This window comes from Galeopterus variegatus, unplaced genomic scaffold, assembly GCF_000696425.1.
Source record: "Galeopterus variegatus unplaced genomic scaffold, G_variegatus-3.0.2 Scaffold472, whole genome shotgun sequence".
NCBI classification, from domain to species: Eukaryota; Metazoa; Chordata; class Mammalia; order Dermoptera; family Cynocephalidae; genus Galeopterus; species Galeopterus variegatus.
In genome coordinates, this window is record NW_007726583.1 from 348,531 (window position 1) to 366,205 (window position 17,675).

The 17,675-nt window shown below is 35.0% G+C and overlaps 1 protein-coding gene across 3 annotated transcripts in view; it reads left to right on the forward strand.

Moving 5' to 3' along the window:
- The window catches only part of KIAA1033 (KIAA1033 ortholog), a 61,919-nt gene extending 46,809 nt beyond the window's left edge, over window positions 1–15,110 (forward strand). For 2 of the 3 annotated variants that reach the window (XM_008569171.1, XM_008569172.1), the window contains 7 exons: window positions 3,406–3,472; window positions 3,948–4,034; window positions 6,350–6,497; window positions 9,206–9,302; window positions 10,136–10,332; window positions 10,658–10,757; window positions 12,842–15,110. In XM_008569171.1, the coding sequence (XP_008567393.1) occupies window positions 3,406–3,472; window positions 3,948–4,034; window positions 6,350–6,497; window positions 9,206–9,302; window positions 10,136–10,332; window positions 10,658–10,757; window positions 12,842–12,909 (764 nt within the window). In that variant the 3' untranslated portion in view covers window positions 12,910–15,110. Of the gene's footprint in view, window positions 1–3,405; window positions 3,473–3,947; window positions 4,035–6,349; window positions 6,498–9,205; window positions 9,303–10,135; window positions 10,333–10,657; window positions 10,758–12,841 lie in introns of those variants that run through there. The other variant, XM_008569173.1, reaches the window with a different exon arrangement.
- The last annotated feature ends 2,565 nt before the right edge of the window (window positions 15,111–17,675 follow it).

The window sequence follows — 17,675 nt, forward strand, 5'->3', positions numbered from 1 at the left end:
CCCTCAGAACTAATGCCCATATGCACATACATACCTGTACAATTTTGTATGTAACCTATAGGAGTCCAGGTGCTTAAAGCTAGGGTCTGTGGACCTCAGATTACGAGCTGTCCTTCTAGAGAAGTGTTGCTTAAACCTTATTTATTTACATACCAATATCAGAGTTTTTGCCTTGTTTGAATACTGTCTGTACTGTTATTTCATATTTTTATATTTTTTGAAAGTGTAATTTTGTCCTAAGAAGTAACAGTTGTTAAATTATGGGCCTTAGTGTGCTAGTCATTTTTTTCCTCTTATACACATCCAAATACATGACCACTAAAATAATTGTTCTTTGGTGATGTCCTGACTTCTAATGTCACCTTGATTACCACCAGGATTCATTCCATAATTGAGGAATATTACCCTTTTCACTTTGTTCCAGCATTTTACTGTATTCTCTTCTTAGAAAGTACAAATTCTTTTTTATTTATTTATTTATTATTATTTTTTTTATTTTTAAAAAGATGACCGGTAAGGGGATCTTAACCCTTGACTTGGTGTTGTCAGCACCACGCTCACCCAGTGAGCGAACCGGCCATCCCTATATGGGATCCGAACCCAGGGCCTTGGTGTTATCAGCACCACACTCTCCCGAGTGAGCCACGGGCCAGCCCAGAAAGTACAAATTCTTTTTTTTTTTTTTGTCTTTTGTCTTTTTTCCATGTCCGGCAACGGATCGCAACCCTCAGTGTTGCCCCCGTACCGGACCAGGGACCGGCAACGGGATCGCAAGCCTCGGTGTTGCTCCCGCGCCTCGCTCAGCCAGTGAGCGGGAGCCGGTCTGTATGTGGGATCCGAACCCTCGGGCGGGAGCGCCGCTGCGCTTCCCAAGCGGCGCACTATCCAGTGCGCCACCGGGCCGGCCCGAAAGTACAAATTCTTTATCTCTGCTTAGGAAACACTATAATGTGCTTTTGAGTCTGTTAAATATCTTGAGAAAAGGAGTAAAGAATCTCAGACTGGGAGCAAAATGAGAAGTCTTTTTGACTAATAACCTGCCTGCTGAAATAACCACTACTGACATTTATTGAGCACTTACTATGTGTCATGTGTGTTCTTAGTGTTTTATACATTTTAACTCATGAAACTCACTGGATTATTTCCATTCATTCATTCCACAGGTATTTATTTAGGACAACAGACATTCCTAGGTGCTGGTGATATATATGACAGTAAACAAAGTCTCTGCCCTTACAGAGCTTAATTTAACAGATAAAGAGACTAAGATACAAAGAGGTTACATAATTTGACCAAGGTCTTATAGCTAACAAGTGGCAGAGTCCAGATTTGAGACCCAGAAAGTCTGGCTTTGGAGTTTTTGCTCTTAACCACTGCTTTGTACTAGCCTTTCACATTTTGATCAACCACACGTTGGTCCGACAGTTTGGAGGAAAACAGTGAAACTAGATACTTGATATTTCTAAGACGTACATTGAAGAAGCAGTTTTATATCATCTCTCATATTGGGATAGGCCTTAAAATAGATTTAATGATACCTGCTTTATAGTGTTTTTACAAACAGAGATAATATATTTAAAACGTACAAGGGTACTTCAAAATTCAAGGAAAAGTAGAATTAAAAGATAATATGAATCTTTCCATGAACTTTTTGAAGTGCCCTCATATCTTACGGTAACGATTATGAAATCTTCACTGCTTCTTACCTTTTCTTCTGTTCTTTCTCCGAAGTAATTTCAATTCAGTTCATTTGTGTATTGAATTCCTACTGTGTGCCAGGACATGCTGGCTCTAGGGATGGAGCAGTGAAGAAGACAGAGGCCGTACTCATGGATTTTGCATTCCAGTCGGGGGAGACGCAAACAAAAAGATACTAAATATGTCAGTGATGAGTGCTGGGTAAAGAGATATAATAAGGCTGTGCAGTGCTGTTCACTGATGTTCAGGGAAAGCTTTCAGGAGGTGACATTTGTACAGAGACCTAAATAATGTGAGGGAATAGGCCTGAGCATATCCAGGGAAAGGGTAAACGAGACGGAGGCAACAGTAGGTGTCAAAGCTCTGAGTGGGCTTAGGATTTTTGAGAAATAGTCAGGGGCTGGAATGGACTTAGTGAAGACCTGAGTGGTGGGGTATGCTACCAGAGCAGCAGCAAGGGGCAGGATCATGCAGGGCTGTGTTGACCACATGAAGAGTTTGGATTTTACTCTGAGATGGAAAGCCATTGTAGAGTTTTCAGAAGAGGCATGTTATGCTCCAACTTAGTTTTTAAAAAACCACTAGCTGGGCCGGCCTGGTGGCGCACTGCTACAGTGCGCCGCTTGGGAGTGCGGTGGCGCTCCCGCCGAGGGTTCGGATCCCACATACAGACCTGCCGCTCACTGGCTGAGCGAGGTGCGGGTGCAACACTGAGGGTTGCGATCCCGTTTCTGGTCCCGGTCCGGTACGGGCGCGACACTGAGGGTTGCGATCCGTTGCTGGTCACAAAAAAAGACAAAAAGGAAAAAAAAAAAACCACTAGCTGTTATGTAGATAAAAGATTGGGGAGTGTGACAGGATGCTAAAGGTGGAAGTAGGCAAGTTAGGAAGCTATTGCATATTGCAGTGGTCCAGGCAAGAGATGGTGGTGGTTTGGAATAGGGTGATAGCTGTGAAGGTGGTGAAAGGGGTTGGATTCTGGCTACATTTTTAAGGCCGAGCAAACATAATTGGATATAAAATGTTAGAGAAGGGAAGGAGTCAATGATGACTTCAAGGCCTGAGCAAATGGAAGTATAGATTGCTTATTTCTGAGATAGGAAATATGTATGATTGGGGATAAAAATCTTGCGTTTGACATATTAAACTCAATGTGTTTGGACATATTAAATTTAAAATTCTTCTTAGACATGTAGATGTAGACATTGAACTAAAAAAAGCCTAGGGTTCAGAGGAGGAGTCCAGGCTGGAAGATATAAATTTAGAAGGCATCAAATAAAGATTTCTTGGTAGAACTTCCAGCTGTGTGTGTGTGTGTGTGTGTGTGTGTGTGTGTGTGTGAGAGAGAGAGAGAGAGAGAGAGAGAGAGAGAAACAGTGTGAGAGTTAAGAAATTATTGATATTGTAATTTTAAAATGTTTGATCATTTTAATGTCAGCATTTAATGGATTTCATTTATCACATGAAAGTTACATTATTTTGAAGTGTTTAGTGTAGATGTATTTAAGTATGTACGTTTATATTTTAAGTGCAGAAATATGTAACAATTTTACTTTTATGGAACAAGAACTGAAGTAAAATATCCAGAATATTTTGGTACTTAAGACTGGAAATCTTGTAATTGATTACTGTATAAAACTGTATTCCTGACTATTAGGATTTAGAGTTATTTATATAAATGTCTGATTTTTTTGTGTGGTTTTTAAGGTAATGCTATGGGCTATGTACGAATGATAAGATCTGGTGGTCTTCATTGTAGCAGCAATGCCATTAGGTATGGATGCAAACATCATTTTTGCCTTGTTTATGCCATTTAAAAAACTGTCATTTAAATCGCTCTCTGTTATAAGTGATATTGTAGAGAAGGTATTTGTTCTTGACACATTTTGAGATAAAACATGGAAGAAAACCATTAATTCTACTAGTTAGATTTTTTTTCCTCAAATTTTAAGACTGCAACAGACTTTTGAAAATCTTTATTTCTCATAAGGTTGTAGTTAATTTATTTTATCGTTATGCTTTATGACTGGATCTAAAGATCACATGACTTTAAGGATTAAAATTTGATTATTCTTATGTAAAAGTCAATTTGGAACTAAAGTGGTGATAGTAATAATATTAATGAAATGCAAAGCTCTTTCCAAATATGTAGTTGATAACTTTAGAGTCCTACAGTACCACTTTCATATCTGTGTCAATTGCACACGCTTTACTTGCCCTAATAAATTCCTTCCCAAATTCTTATGTAGATTTGTGCCTGACCTTGAAGATATTGTAAATTTTGAAGAACTAGTAAAAGAAGAAGGTCTTGCAGAAGAAACATTAAAAGCAGCAAGGTAATGTAATCTTAGAATAATGTAAATTTGGAGATTTAAAAAAGTGTATTTATGTAAAACATTAAAGAGAAGACTAGAGAGTAATATATAATTTACATGCCAGTGTTTTTATTATACAAATTATGATCTCAGTTTATGAAATATAATTTTTTTTACAGCTACAGTATTCTAAGATCTTTCAAATTTCACTAAAAAGGGATCTTCTAGAACATACTATCTAATATAGCAACCACTAACTAGCCACATGTGGCTCTCAAGCACCTGCAGTGTGGCTGGCCCAAATAGAGATGTGCTCAAGTGTAAAGAAGACAACTAATCTTAAGGATTTAATATAGGAAAAGGAATGCCAAATATCTCATTCATGAAACTCATTTTACTTCTGTTTACCAACACTATTCCAGAGTGCCTGTCCTTCCTTTCCCGTAACCTAGAGCAGCACTGTCCAGTATAGTTGCCACTGTCATATATGGTTGATGAACACTTGAAACATGGTGAATGGCATGGGGGAACTGGATTTTAAATTTTATTTCATTTTAATTTAAAATTTAAATTATTAAATAAGATAGCTAATGGCTATCTCATTGGATAGTGCAGGTCTATAGACTTGAGTCAGTAGTGATTTTGTAACATAACTTATAACTTGAGAGAGGCATGCAGAACTGTTAAGAATTTATTTAGAAAACAATAGGTTTTATTATTAATAATTATGATAATTTATTGAATCAGGCATGAAGAGGCACCCCAGGACAAAGTGGAGACAATATGAATATCAAAAAGAATAATGGGTGATCCTTAATCATATCCTAGATAGGGAAGAAAATAGCTGTAAAGGAAATTTGGGGAATAATTGGGGACTTTCAAATGTAGATTGTATATTAGATAATATCGTATATTATTATTTATTTATTTATTTTTGGTGGCTTGCCAGTACAGGGATCTGAACCCTTGACCTTGGTGTTATAACACCACACTCTATAGCCATCTCAGCTAACTGGCCAGCCTGTATTTTATTCTTGGGTGTAATGTTTTATGGCTTTGCAGGAAAATGTCTTAGTTCTTAGATTCATGCTAAAGTATTTACGGACTGACATGAGGCCTGCAATTTTCAAATGTTTTATTAAATAGGGAAAACATGTGGCAGAATGTTAATAAGTGATGAATCTAGTTGAAGGGTATATGTTGTCATAGTATATATTTTCATTTTTTGATAGGCTTGAAATGTTTTAAAATAGAAAAGAAAATATGCTGGGAAATGTGTATGTGCATTTTTATGAGAATAAGGCCCCAAAAGAGGAGCTTTGCTCTGGAGTATCCCATTAGATAGCTTATTTCTTTGCCAGGTTTACATAAGCCATATACAGTTAATCAGCCATTTGAAGTCATGTGCCTGAAAATGATTAAACTGGTTTGTGGCTTGAATATAAGAAAATTGGACCTTTACCTCCTGTTAAATGATGTCATTTACTCAAAATTGGTGACCATTTAAAAAATATTTTAAAGCAGTTCAAGTAATCAGAGATTGGGATTATGTCTTCTGAGGCCTCTAGGGAAAAGCTGACTGCTAATTGCAAGGTCTAAACTGCTAATTTGTGCAAGGGAGTGGGTGGTTGACATTGAGTGAAGGAAAGGTCATAGCAGGCAAAGTCAAGGAGTTGAAGGGTCATGATAATGAATAGATTATCCACATAGACAATGGACTAGAACTGCAGCTTTATCTAGTCTAAGGTAATGTAGGGCAATGGTTAAAAGGTTACTAGATGTCTGCTTTCAGGAAGGAGGAGTTGGGTAGTTGGATATAGTTGGATTATGTGAGTCTTGGAGAGATTTCTACCTTCCAGTGGTGGAGGAATAATCATTCGAAAGTTGTAGCTACACTTGAGGAATGCAGGAGAAAAAGTAGCTAATGTTTCTGAAGGTCGAGAGGGAAGCTAACTGTGAAAGAGGGCCAGGTTTAAGTTATGGTAAGGAGGTGTAAAAGAAGCATTAGTGAAGAGATTAAGATGAAGAGCCCTTTATTTACAATGAAATGGGGTTTTACAGGGCTTATTGTGGGAAAAAGAAGTACAGAACTCTGTTATTGTACGTCCCAAGATGCTGTACATATTCTATTTTAGGGACTAAGTTAATTAAGGATTATTAATCAGTATCTGTCCAAAAGAAAATGAGTTCATTCTGAACTTTAAGGAAATTTATTTAGAAATGTCTTGTAATATTTCTTGCTTTTGAGTGTTCTTACCTAGCCTAATGGTAGATGGGTTTTTTAAAAGCCACGTCTTCTTTTGAGAAAGGAACCAAGTAAATTTTTTGCTTTTAAGGCATTTGGATTCAGTCCTCAGTAATCACACACGGAATTCTGCTGAAGGCACAGAATATTTCAAAATGCTTGTAGATGTTTTTGCTCCAGAATTTCGAAGGCCAAAGAATATACATCTCCGAAATTTCTATATCATTGTTCCCCCTCTGGTGAGTATTTTCAGAACCTAAAAAAAAAGAGTGTTAATAAATAGATCTGGTTTGTTTGTAGCATGAAATGCACACAGACCATATTATTGACTTTCTGGTTGTAGGTAAGATTGAATGTGATCTCAGTGAATATGACCTAGAATGTTTACTTACTAGCTATGCTGAAGGAGACTTATTTATAAGTTAAGATAGGTTCTTATTTGTTAATAACTGCCAGAGAAGTCCTGGTGTTTTTAAAGTTACTTGAGAATATGCCAGTACATGTATACCATAGAATGTTTGTGCAGAATTATACCATATAATCATTTTAATTGCTTAACGTAGTCTGTTACAATATGAAGTTTTTTCTAACGCGTCTCCTAAAAAGCATATTGTTTAGGAATAACTTCTCTGTATTCAGTAATAAATACTAACATCTAGACTAAATTTTTAGTGCTTTATTCTTCTTATAGTATATAATGTATTCTGCTCCAAATCTATAGTTGCTGTCTATATATGTTATGGCCACTGGACGAGGGGTAAAAGAAATTTGCCCATGAGAACCGGGTGATAGGAAAAGGAAAAGAGTTTATTTCTGGCAGCCAGGGCTACGCAGGCCAATCGAGAAGGGCAGCCCCAAGTTGAAAACTCTCGCAGCTTTTATTTTTAGCTAGGCAGGAATTTTTCGTGCCTGACACAATCTAGCCAATGCAAGCAAGCCAGTGGTACATAAGCTAATTTTGTGGTTAGCCCTGTAGCCCCTCCCCACCCTGGATTCCCCATAGGGACTCTCCAGCCTAAAATGGCGGAGCAGCCTAAAATGGCGTTGGTTATGCTACTTTGTTTATTCCTCCATTTATTTTAGCAAGCGATTTGTACAGAAGCAGAATGCATATGTTAAGGTCAGTAGGGGTTGGGGTGGCCCTTAACATATACAGTTCAAGTTTTCAAAAATTGCATTGTAAAAACATTGTTCCAATGGGAAAATGGAGTTGAGTGTAGAAAAGTATATGTTAGCAATGAGTTATTTTTCCCTTAAATAATAATAATAATAATAAAGTTTCCATAATAAAGTTTTTTTTTTAAATTTGTAAGTGGATAGCTCTAAAATCTAAATATCACTGAGAACATATAGCTTTTTATTATAACTAACTTTGATCAAGAATAATAACCTCTCATATTGCTGCCTGAATTGTTATCTATACATATCTTTTTACATATTATAACCATTATTACTTATGAAAGTAGCTAATGGCTATAGATAGCTTTTTTCTTTGTGAATTTTCTTTTTCTTTTATACATTTGTTAATTCTTTTTCATAATTATATCGTAATTATAATATAGCAAAAATGTCCATATTTGATAAACATCTTTTTCTCAAGGTAGTGTTGAACTAGAGGTAGTTTGACTTGGTTACACTGTAGTTAACTTAGGGTGAGTTCTCACCATATTTCTTTAATTTGAAGGGCAATATATTTAAGCCATAGTAAATAGCAGTGAAATCATTGGTGAGCTTCTGGAAGCGTGGAGGGTTTTTTGTTTTTTGTTTTGTTTTGTTTGTTTTTTGACAGTATGGCTGTCAGAATTCAGTTAGTGATAGAGAGAACAGCGTGGATTAAGAGCACTACAAAGAAGTATAGGACACTGTTCTTGTGCTTGAGTTTACAATCTAGTTCCAGAAAAAAAGAAAAAAATTAATGAGATGTCTAAAAAAGATTTAAATAGCAGTTGATAAATATTTCACAAATATGTGATTAATTGCCAAATAGGTTCTACAGGCAATAAAAATGAAACTTGGTATTTTGTTTTTAGTGTAGGCTCTTATAGGATAGTACTTATTACACTATGACAATTGTTTTTTAGAGTTTTCTTTTTCCTTTCTAGAGCTATCCTATCTCTATATAAGCCACAAGTGGCTACTTAAGTTAATTAAAATTTTATAAAATTAAAAATTCAGTTCCTGAGTTACAGTAGCCTCACTTCAAGTGCTCACTGGCCGCATGTGACTAGTTGTTTACTGTACTGACAATATAGATATACAATATTTCTGTCATTGCCAAGAGTGCTGCTCTAGAGTGCAAACTCTAGATGGTAATCATTTTTTTTATCTTAAGTATTTAATAATGCCTGGTGTATAGTAAGCTTCAGTAAATCTTTGTTGAATAAGTGGTATGATTAGATAAGGTATTTTGGAAGAGCTGAATTCTCTAGAGAAGTACTGTTTTGAGGAATTCATCCTTTAGCCAAAGTTTTGCTAATCCTTTTTAAACGAAGAATGTGATAAGAAATGGTATTTTAGAATGAATTAGGTGGGCAGGAGTAAGGACTGCCACGCATGTGATTAAGACTGCTTGTGCTTTGAAGTAGGGCAGGCTCACTTTTCTGACTCCAGCATTCACTTAGTGTATGACTTTGGGTAAGACTCTAAATCTCCCAAGTCTCAGTGTCCTCATCTCTAAAATGTGCATATTTTATAATGAACCATATACAAGGCATTGTTCTTGGATTAAGTAGAGGTTGAGGGAGTTCCATATTTAAAGGACTTGGAAAGAAGAGCCATTAAGAAACACTTGTATACATTGTGTGCTCACCAAGAGACAAATGTTTCAAATCAAAAGTACAGGAACCTAGAAAAGATTTTATTTATCATTTGAGAAATGTCTGTTTTAGGAACTAAATTCTGGAGATTAGCACAATTGTTTCTCTAATATCTTGTTATATCTTTTTAGACCCTCAACTTTGTAGAGCATTCCATTAGTTGCAAGGAGAAATTGAATAAAAAAAATAAAATTGGAGCTGCCTTTACTGATGATGGCTTTGCAATGGGTAAGCTTAATGGAATTGTTTTCCCATTAATTTTATGTTCACCTTATAATGGATTCTTAGAAACATTTGCTTGAGAATAGGTCCATGTGCTCTTTATAGATTTGTTTTTCATGAGCAGCATTTACTGGTTTTTTTAGCTGGCCATCCGATAGACAGCACTTGTTTCCCATCATTTGTAATTGCATTCAGTGCTCTCTTGGTATATTGCTAATCACTTGTCTAGTGTGACCTAATATTTAGGCTTTGTTTTTATTATGGTTGTATAGTTTTAGCATCTTGTAGTTTCTCTGGTTTCCTGTTGCTTCCTCAGTTGTTTAGCAGTAGAAGTTTTTATTCTCTATCCTTACAGCCATATGTTTCTCCAGGTGATTTTCATGGTTATGTTATTTAGTTTCTTCTTAATTGACATCTTTAGTTCTTTATGTAGCAAACCCTTGAGCAACACAGGTTTGAACTGCATGGGTCCACCATAAGCAGGATCCACGTAAATAGAGCACCTACTTTTCCTATGCGTGGGTTCCACAGGGCCACCTGCTGAAGTGCTTAACTACTTAAGTATGTAGGGAAAATTTTAGGTGAATTTTCGACTGCTCGGAGGGTCTGAACCCCTAATCCCCCACATTGTTCAAGGGTCAACTATACTTGTATATCTTTTTTTTAAGGGAGGAATAAAGCCATCTTGTGAAATTTATTATTAATTTATGCCGTAAAGTGTAATTTGAAAGAGTATTAATTTTAAATGGTTAGCTTAGTGCTAGGAGTTATTGATGAGGGAGTATAATACACTTCCATACTCATTAGAATTTAACTTTGGTTTTGCTAAATGATTGCAGGTGTGGCTTACATTCTAAAGCTTTTGGATCAGTACCAGGAGTTTGACTCACTTCACTGGTTCCAGTCCGTTAGAGAGAAATACTTGAAGGAGATAAGAGCAGTTGCTAAGCAACAGAACGTGCAGTCAGCTGGTCAAGATGAAAAGCTACTACAAACCATGAATCTCACTCAGAAGCGACTGGATGTCTATCTACAGGTAGAGGAGCATAAGAGTCCAATTTGCTTTGGCTTACTTTTTGATATCCATTGCTTTTTGATATCTGAAAAACAGAAGCCATACAGAAACCCCCATATTAACAAATGAGATGAATAGTGGTAAAAAAGAGTATAGTTTATAGTGAATGGTATTTGGAAGCCATTTGACTCAGATCTTAAAAATGGATGGGTTACTTAGTTCAGTTTCTGTATTTATGATTTCCACTAGAGCTTTTTAACATAATAAGAGATGTTAAAATACAAATATTTTTGATATTTTATTACAGTAAGTATTTTCAGCTTTTATTTAAAATTTTCTTATTTAGGAATTTGAATTGCTGTATTTCTCACTAAGCAGTGCAAGAATTTTCTTCAGAGCAGACAAGACTGCGGCTGAAGAAAACCAAGAAAAGAAGGAGAAGGAAGGTCAGTGAGTGGCTTAAATTTGGAAAGATCGATAAATCTCTTTCATAGTAGACACTAATGCCCCATTTTATCTGGTTCCTTGTCCTTTTGGAAAATAACAGACCTAGAAATAAGTCTTTTAAAAAAGTAAAGCCTGCGTGGATTATGTGTGGAATTGAAAAGAAATTTACATGGTTTATGCATTTCATCCTGTGGTAACCCTTTTATCCCCTTACTCAGTTTCATCTTAATTTAAATAAAATTTACCAAGCTTAGTTTTTTTCTTTCATGGTTCAACCTGTGTAAGATTAGAAGGAACAAATTAGAGGAGGAATGCTAAATGTTGCTGAAGATAGGGCTGAGATGGGACGGGTGACTAAAGAGGCTTAAAAGTCGTAGGGGCTATTTAGTGTTGTGGTAAACAGCCTTCTGCTCTCCTCCATAGTCAGGCCCTGGAAAATCAGAGTGCAGTGTATACATAATCACTGACAGTCATGTTCACTAACCTGAGTCAGTAAGGAAAGAATTCTGTTCATTGGATTCTGTGTAAGGTGGTGGGAAAGTATTTATACATTTTAATGCTTAATTTCAATCTTAATGTCTCCATGATACATTTCTCTCAGATTTGAAATTTAGGAACAATTGTCTTCCTTGAGGATCAGATATTTTTCATAGAAATTATGTAACTTTTTCTGTTTCTTGGAAGAGCAAAACTAGGTTCAGCAACTAGGTGTCCCTTATATTTTCATGTTTGCTCTTCCTTTTTTCTTGTTTTTCATGAAATTTTTGTAAATCAAGATATAAAACATTTCATAAAACGATGTTTTTATCTTATTTTTTGTCAGATTTTAAAATATGTTTGTACTTTTTTTTTTTTACACTGAGTAGAGGTGACTTATTTGGGTAGACATTTATATGAACTACATTACTTCTTGACAATGTTGCATAAATTAAATATTACTAATATTACTTGCTAGCTAGGGGCATATCCAGGCATTTTTAGAATATGAATGAAGTAAGTAATAAGCATGTGCTTGAAAAATTATTTCAGTCTGTTATCTTCCAGATAACTCAGATCTATTTATGAAATGATAAATATTTAAATTTATTAAAGATAATGCGGTATTTATTAAATGGAAATTTGTATATATTACATGTGGGTTCATTTTCAAGACTGAGATAAATTAGCAAAGCCATTTGAGAGAATTTGAGTTAGTATAATCAAAATTGTGAAGAAATTCAGTTATTAAGTTCTGCTCAGGCATTTGATAATGCCAGAACTTTATCTCCAGTCCAGGTGACTGGGAAAACTCTGCAAGTGGATTGGACATTTTGCTTTAAGGCCTAAAGTATTAAAACAAAACCACCAAACCCTTCAGTCTCATGGCAGTGGGACTCCTTGCTTTGGTTTATTCTTCTTAAGGAACTCCCTAGGCTTCTGGTTGATGAATATCATTCACATTCAGCTTAAGTCACTGTTCTGTTTTAAGACTGTTTCAGCTAAAGATTGCCCAGAGATGTAGTCAAAGTTGCTGAATACCTTAGTCAAATAGTTTTGTCTATTAATGAAATATGTGCACATGACATTTTGTACAAAATAATAGGAATTCATTCTATCTAACAAACATAATAAAAAGCTGCTTTAAAAAGTAAATTGTAAATACAAATGGAAAGTTATTCTGGACAATTTTGATGTTAGTTTACAGCCACGTTTCTGTCTGTGTTGGTGGCACACTATAATGGTGAGTTCTTGGCCCAGCTGGAAGAACCAGCATGGGGGAGCATGCCTTCCTTAGATGAGGGAGTATCAAGATTCCACGGGAGAAAGGCACTTGTGCAGTTTGAAGCCCCACCCCATATGCGATTCTGAACTCTCTCAACTCCTCACCTCAATTAAGAACCAGTCAAAACATTTGTAGTATTTAGCCTAGATTTAAAAAAAAAAAATAAGTAAACAAACTAGGTTTAGTAATGTTAGAGAAACATTTGATGGATGCATCCTTTATTTAATTTGAAATTTAGCAGTGTAACTCTTCTCAAATTTTATTTACTTCATTTTTTAAAAATGAACATAAATATGTTCATTGTTTTTCTTCTGCTTCTAGAGGAAATTAAAACAAGCAATGGAGACCTGTCCGACAGCACTGTGCCTGCCGATCCTGTTGTGAAATGATATTGATGGCATACTTTGTCCATAGGAAATCATCAGAATTGTTAATGTTTTTGCCAGTGAAATGGATGCTATAAGCTATTGATGAATTGTTTCCTGGGTCACATCTCTGGAAAATGTGTAGGTGTTGCAACTCTTTAATGCAGTGCTCTAAAGTTGAGTCCATTCTGTTTCCAGAAGCACTACTTTTCAAACGTTGAGAATGGGATTTTAAAGTTGCATTTTTGCCTGGACTTTAGGCAAGATGTTGTTTCTAGGAACAGGTATTTGAAGTGAGGTTATAGTAGGGCAAATCCAAATTCCTAAACTGTCACCTCAGATCTCTTGTAATGTTCATGAATGTTTGTGATTTGAATTTGCATAGCTCTTTGATCCATATTTATCTCAAGTCATTGGAAATTCAATGCATATACTACATACAGCCAGTAAATACATGTTTAAAAAAAGAAATTGAATCTGAAATTTATGAAGCATACATATCAATATCCTTAAAAAAGTAGTATCTGAAGATGGCTTTGATAGATACTAGAGGTGCAGCACAAATGTATTTTGTGTCCTTTGTGTACAGTATAACTGGTGATCATTTGTTGTTAATTTTGTGTGACTCAGAGCTGCTCATGTCTTTGAGACAGTTTATTACTAATTTACATTGCTTTGAGAACATTTAACCTCCAACATCTCCTTAAATTTGACATTTACTTAATACTCAAAAAAAAAATTCAGATAAAGCCATAGAGTCCTGCTTGAAGTTTCATTTCTGCTTGAAGGCACTATGAATAATATCAGAAAAACTGAGTGAATTATTTCTACATCCAAACTCAGGTTTCTTCTCCATTAGGATGAATTGAAATCTTGGTGATGGTTTAGGCCTACTTTTCCTTTATATCAAGTATATTTTAAGACATTAGATTAAATAATAATTGCACTGTGCAGTCTTTTAAAAAATTACCACTGTGAGAATAAAGCTCCAATAAAATAAATCACCTACTTATTTTAGAAGTACAGAAAGATTCTGAGTAAATTTAGTTCCCAGCAAGCTACTAGCTTTATTTTTGTAAAGGTATGTCAGTTAACAGTTAATCATGGCCTTTTTAAAATATAATAAATGATACCTTTACAATGAAAACAAAAGTTGAAAACTTTAAATGTAATCCAAACATCATTTTGGGAAATGCTTGATTTTTCTATTGCACTTGCTGCTAAACATTTCTTTGGATAAATCCTGTAAGTAATTCTAACATTGTTCATCAATTCTACCTTTTGGAATGGGTGTACAGTGCCGTCTGTGCTCATTGGTTAGGGTCAGGGTAACTTTCCCAGCCCAAGATAAATACCTTCACTTTTAAAAGTTGGAGAAACAATATGTAGGAAATATTTTTATTATGTAAACATGGCTTACAGAATTATGGACAATGGATGGATTAAAGGCATTTAATATTTGTAATTCATACTAACTGTAGAAATGGCCCTAAAGCATGCTGCATAATTAATAATTTATATTTTCATCATTGTAAATGTGTATATTAATGATCTTGCATTTGATTATATCGAATTGGTCGCCATTTCACAGCAACAATATTGTTTTCTCTGTGTTTCTTTAACTTCTCTAAAAACATCCCTTTTAATAGGGATAGAAATTGTGATTAGAAGAGAATCAGATGTTCTCTGTTGCTTATTTCCACGTGTAAATTGTTTTATCAATACTAGACAGAGTTCACATGCTGAGTCCTCCATACCTACTATTGAGAAGTAACAGATTATTTTACCTTTAGTTCAAAATAATGTCACTGTAGTCTGAATAAATTATAGTAAGTTCATATATTTGAAATAAAATCTCCGAAAAGATTAAGTATTTAAATGGTATTAAACTGCAGAAAAACAGGGCTTCAGTATATTTACACCTAAGTTAATATATACTTTTGAATAATGGTTTTCCTTGCTAACATATTGTTAATATTTTAATTTTTTTCAGACATACTGTAATATAAAAATCATGTGAGCATTTGTTGTAAGTTCACAGAAAATTTTAATGATGTTCAAATTCTCAGGAAGTAAGGACTAACCATAACATTGTCAGTTCTAATTAAATTTTGTAAAAGATGGCACATTTGTTACCTCACTTGAGTGGGGCTTTCCCCTCCCCCCAATTCTAAGAGAATACCATATGTATAATAAAACATTAATAAATATAATTTCAAAAATTTCCTTCCCCTGGATGTTTATGTTCAAAATGAAATGTCTTAAACCAGTAGTTCTTATGTTAACCTTTTTAGAGTCCCCTTTAATCAAATAAAATATATAGAATTTCTTTTAAAAAGTGTTTGCATACACACGGGCAAAAAGTTTCAAGTATAAAATTGGGATTGGCCCCTCTTTATGTATCCCAGGTGAAGTACTTTTGTTTTCTTTCCTTTACATATTCTTGATCTTTTCATAGCTTGCTATTTTCAAATAAAAGAACCAACATGAAATTATTTTAAATACTATCTGGAAAGGGATTATTAGTATGCAGTGTTTATTAATATATTCAAAATAACTACAGTGTTATTTGCAAAGATGAGTTGAACTGAAACAATAATAATAAACAGGAGCCTTTTTAAATACTAGGCTTGAGACAAGATACAATCCTGTTAAGTATTACCATAGAGGAATTGTCCTGGTAAAGTCAAGTCTGATTGCTGCTCCTATTTTTATCTGAGGTAGTAAATTTGTAAGATTATGGGAAAGATGATATAATACCATCATGCACATGCACATCATGTTACTCTTTTATGCTGGGTTTGCTAAACGTAAAAGGTAGACTTTACTCGATTTTAATAATTTTAGCACTATTGTCTTTACAGCTTCATATTACAGAAGTTTCAGACGGATGATATTCCTTTTCTTAGGGGAGTTTTAATGCTATAATTTTCTTTAAAAAACGAAGGCTTTTTAGATATTAGGAATAATTTAATAGGTTGTCAGAGTTCAAATAAAAAAAGGGAATCCAGAATAAGTGGAAATCTGTAGAGATTAAGGGAATCTCTGCATCAATCATCTGGGATGTAGGACTATGCAGTGAATTCAGAGATGGTGATGGCAAAGTTTATATAAAAGCAAGCTCATATATATAGTGTTTGAGAAGAAAAGTTGGGCAAGTAAATATTTTCCTCTATTTCAGTAATTTGGTTCTTCTTTACAACTTAGTTTACCTGATTCCTCCAGTTCCCATTAGTGGAGATATACTCAAGAAGGTAGGTGAAATTTATCTTCCAGTGGATGCAAATTTGATGTCATAATTCTGGGATCATCTTTAAGGACTACTTTCTCTAATGTGTGTAAGATCTATGTGTAGTGAAGCACTCTTGGTAATGCCCTCATTATCATTAAGGTGGTGGGGAGAAGTTAAAACTTTTATACCCAGAAGCACCTGTCTGTATCAAATTAAAATTATTTAATCTTTTTAAGAATCTGTACAAAAGGTAACAGGGCATTAAAGATACACTTTAAAATAGCCACTGAGGGGCTGGCCCCGTGGCGCACTCGGGAGAGTGCAGTGCTGGGAGCGCAGCGACGCTCCCGCCGCAGGATCGGATCCTATATAGGACTGGCCGGTGCGCTCACTGGCTGAGCGCGGTGCGGGCGACACCACACCAAGGGTTGTGAACCCCTTGCCGGTCACGAAAAAAAGACAAAAAAAAAAAAAAAAGCCACTGAGTATCAGAATAATCTTCAAAGCTTAATGTATTGAGAAACATTTGGAGATTGCTTAATCTTTTTCTGTTTAGGTCCTATATGTAGCACATCGGTTAGAAACAGCCTCTAGAGCCAGACTGATTTGAATCCTGATAACGCTGCTTATGAGCAGGTTAACTTAACCTCTGTGTGCTTCATTTCCTCAGGCATAAGGTGGGATGATAATAGTATGTAGCTCATAGGTTGTTTGAGGATTAAATTATTTCGTTTAAAGCATTTTACATCTTAGGAAACAGTAATTACTATAAATATTAGCTATTATATATTACTGTAAATATTAGCTATTATGTACACTTTATTTTTAGTCTCATAGGTAGAAATGCAGTTGGCTTAGAAGTCTTAGCTGTTATTATCACTCTCTTAGGTAGAAAGTCTGAAAATAAACAGTCTGTATTTGACTTGAGTGGGTCTCTTAACTATTCCTTGTTAAGTGGCTCAGTTAGGTGTAGACAATATAAGGAAGGCCCTGCTCTTCCCTAAAGAAGGTAGGTATGTAATGGCTAAGCCAACATGGGGAAATGGAAGCTGGTGAGGATAGCTGCCTTCTAAGAAGGTCCACTACTAATTTTTCAGACTGCATTAATTCACATTTCAGAGTAAGTTGAGATAAAGCACAAGTCACTATTTCTAAATGTAAAAATTATTTTAAAATATACAATGCATGCAAGAGTATATAATATGTATGTATTATTTAAAGAATGAAAATAAAGCACTTGAAGCCACCACGTAGGTTAAGAGCCTATTACTCACACCACCTTAGAAGTTCCTGCTGTTTCTCCCCCCAGAGGAAACCGCCATGTGGGGGTTTGGTGGTAACTAGTCCTTTGCTTTTCTCTAGTTTTACAACCTATCTGTATTTTCCTAAATAATATGGTGATGTTTTGCATTTTTAACTTACTATAAATGGAATTTTATTGTATGCTTTTCTGACTTCATATTTTTGAAATTCTTCCATATTGATGCATATGGCTGTAGTTTAGTTTCACTGTTACATGTACAGATATTTTATCTATTCTACTGTTGATAACATTTGG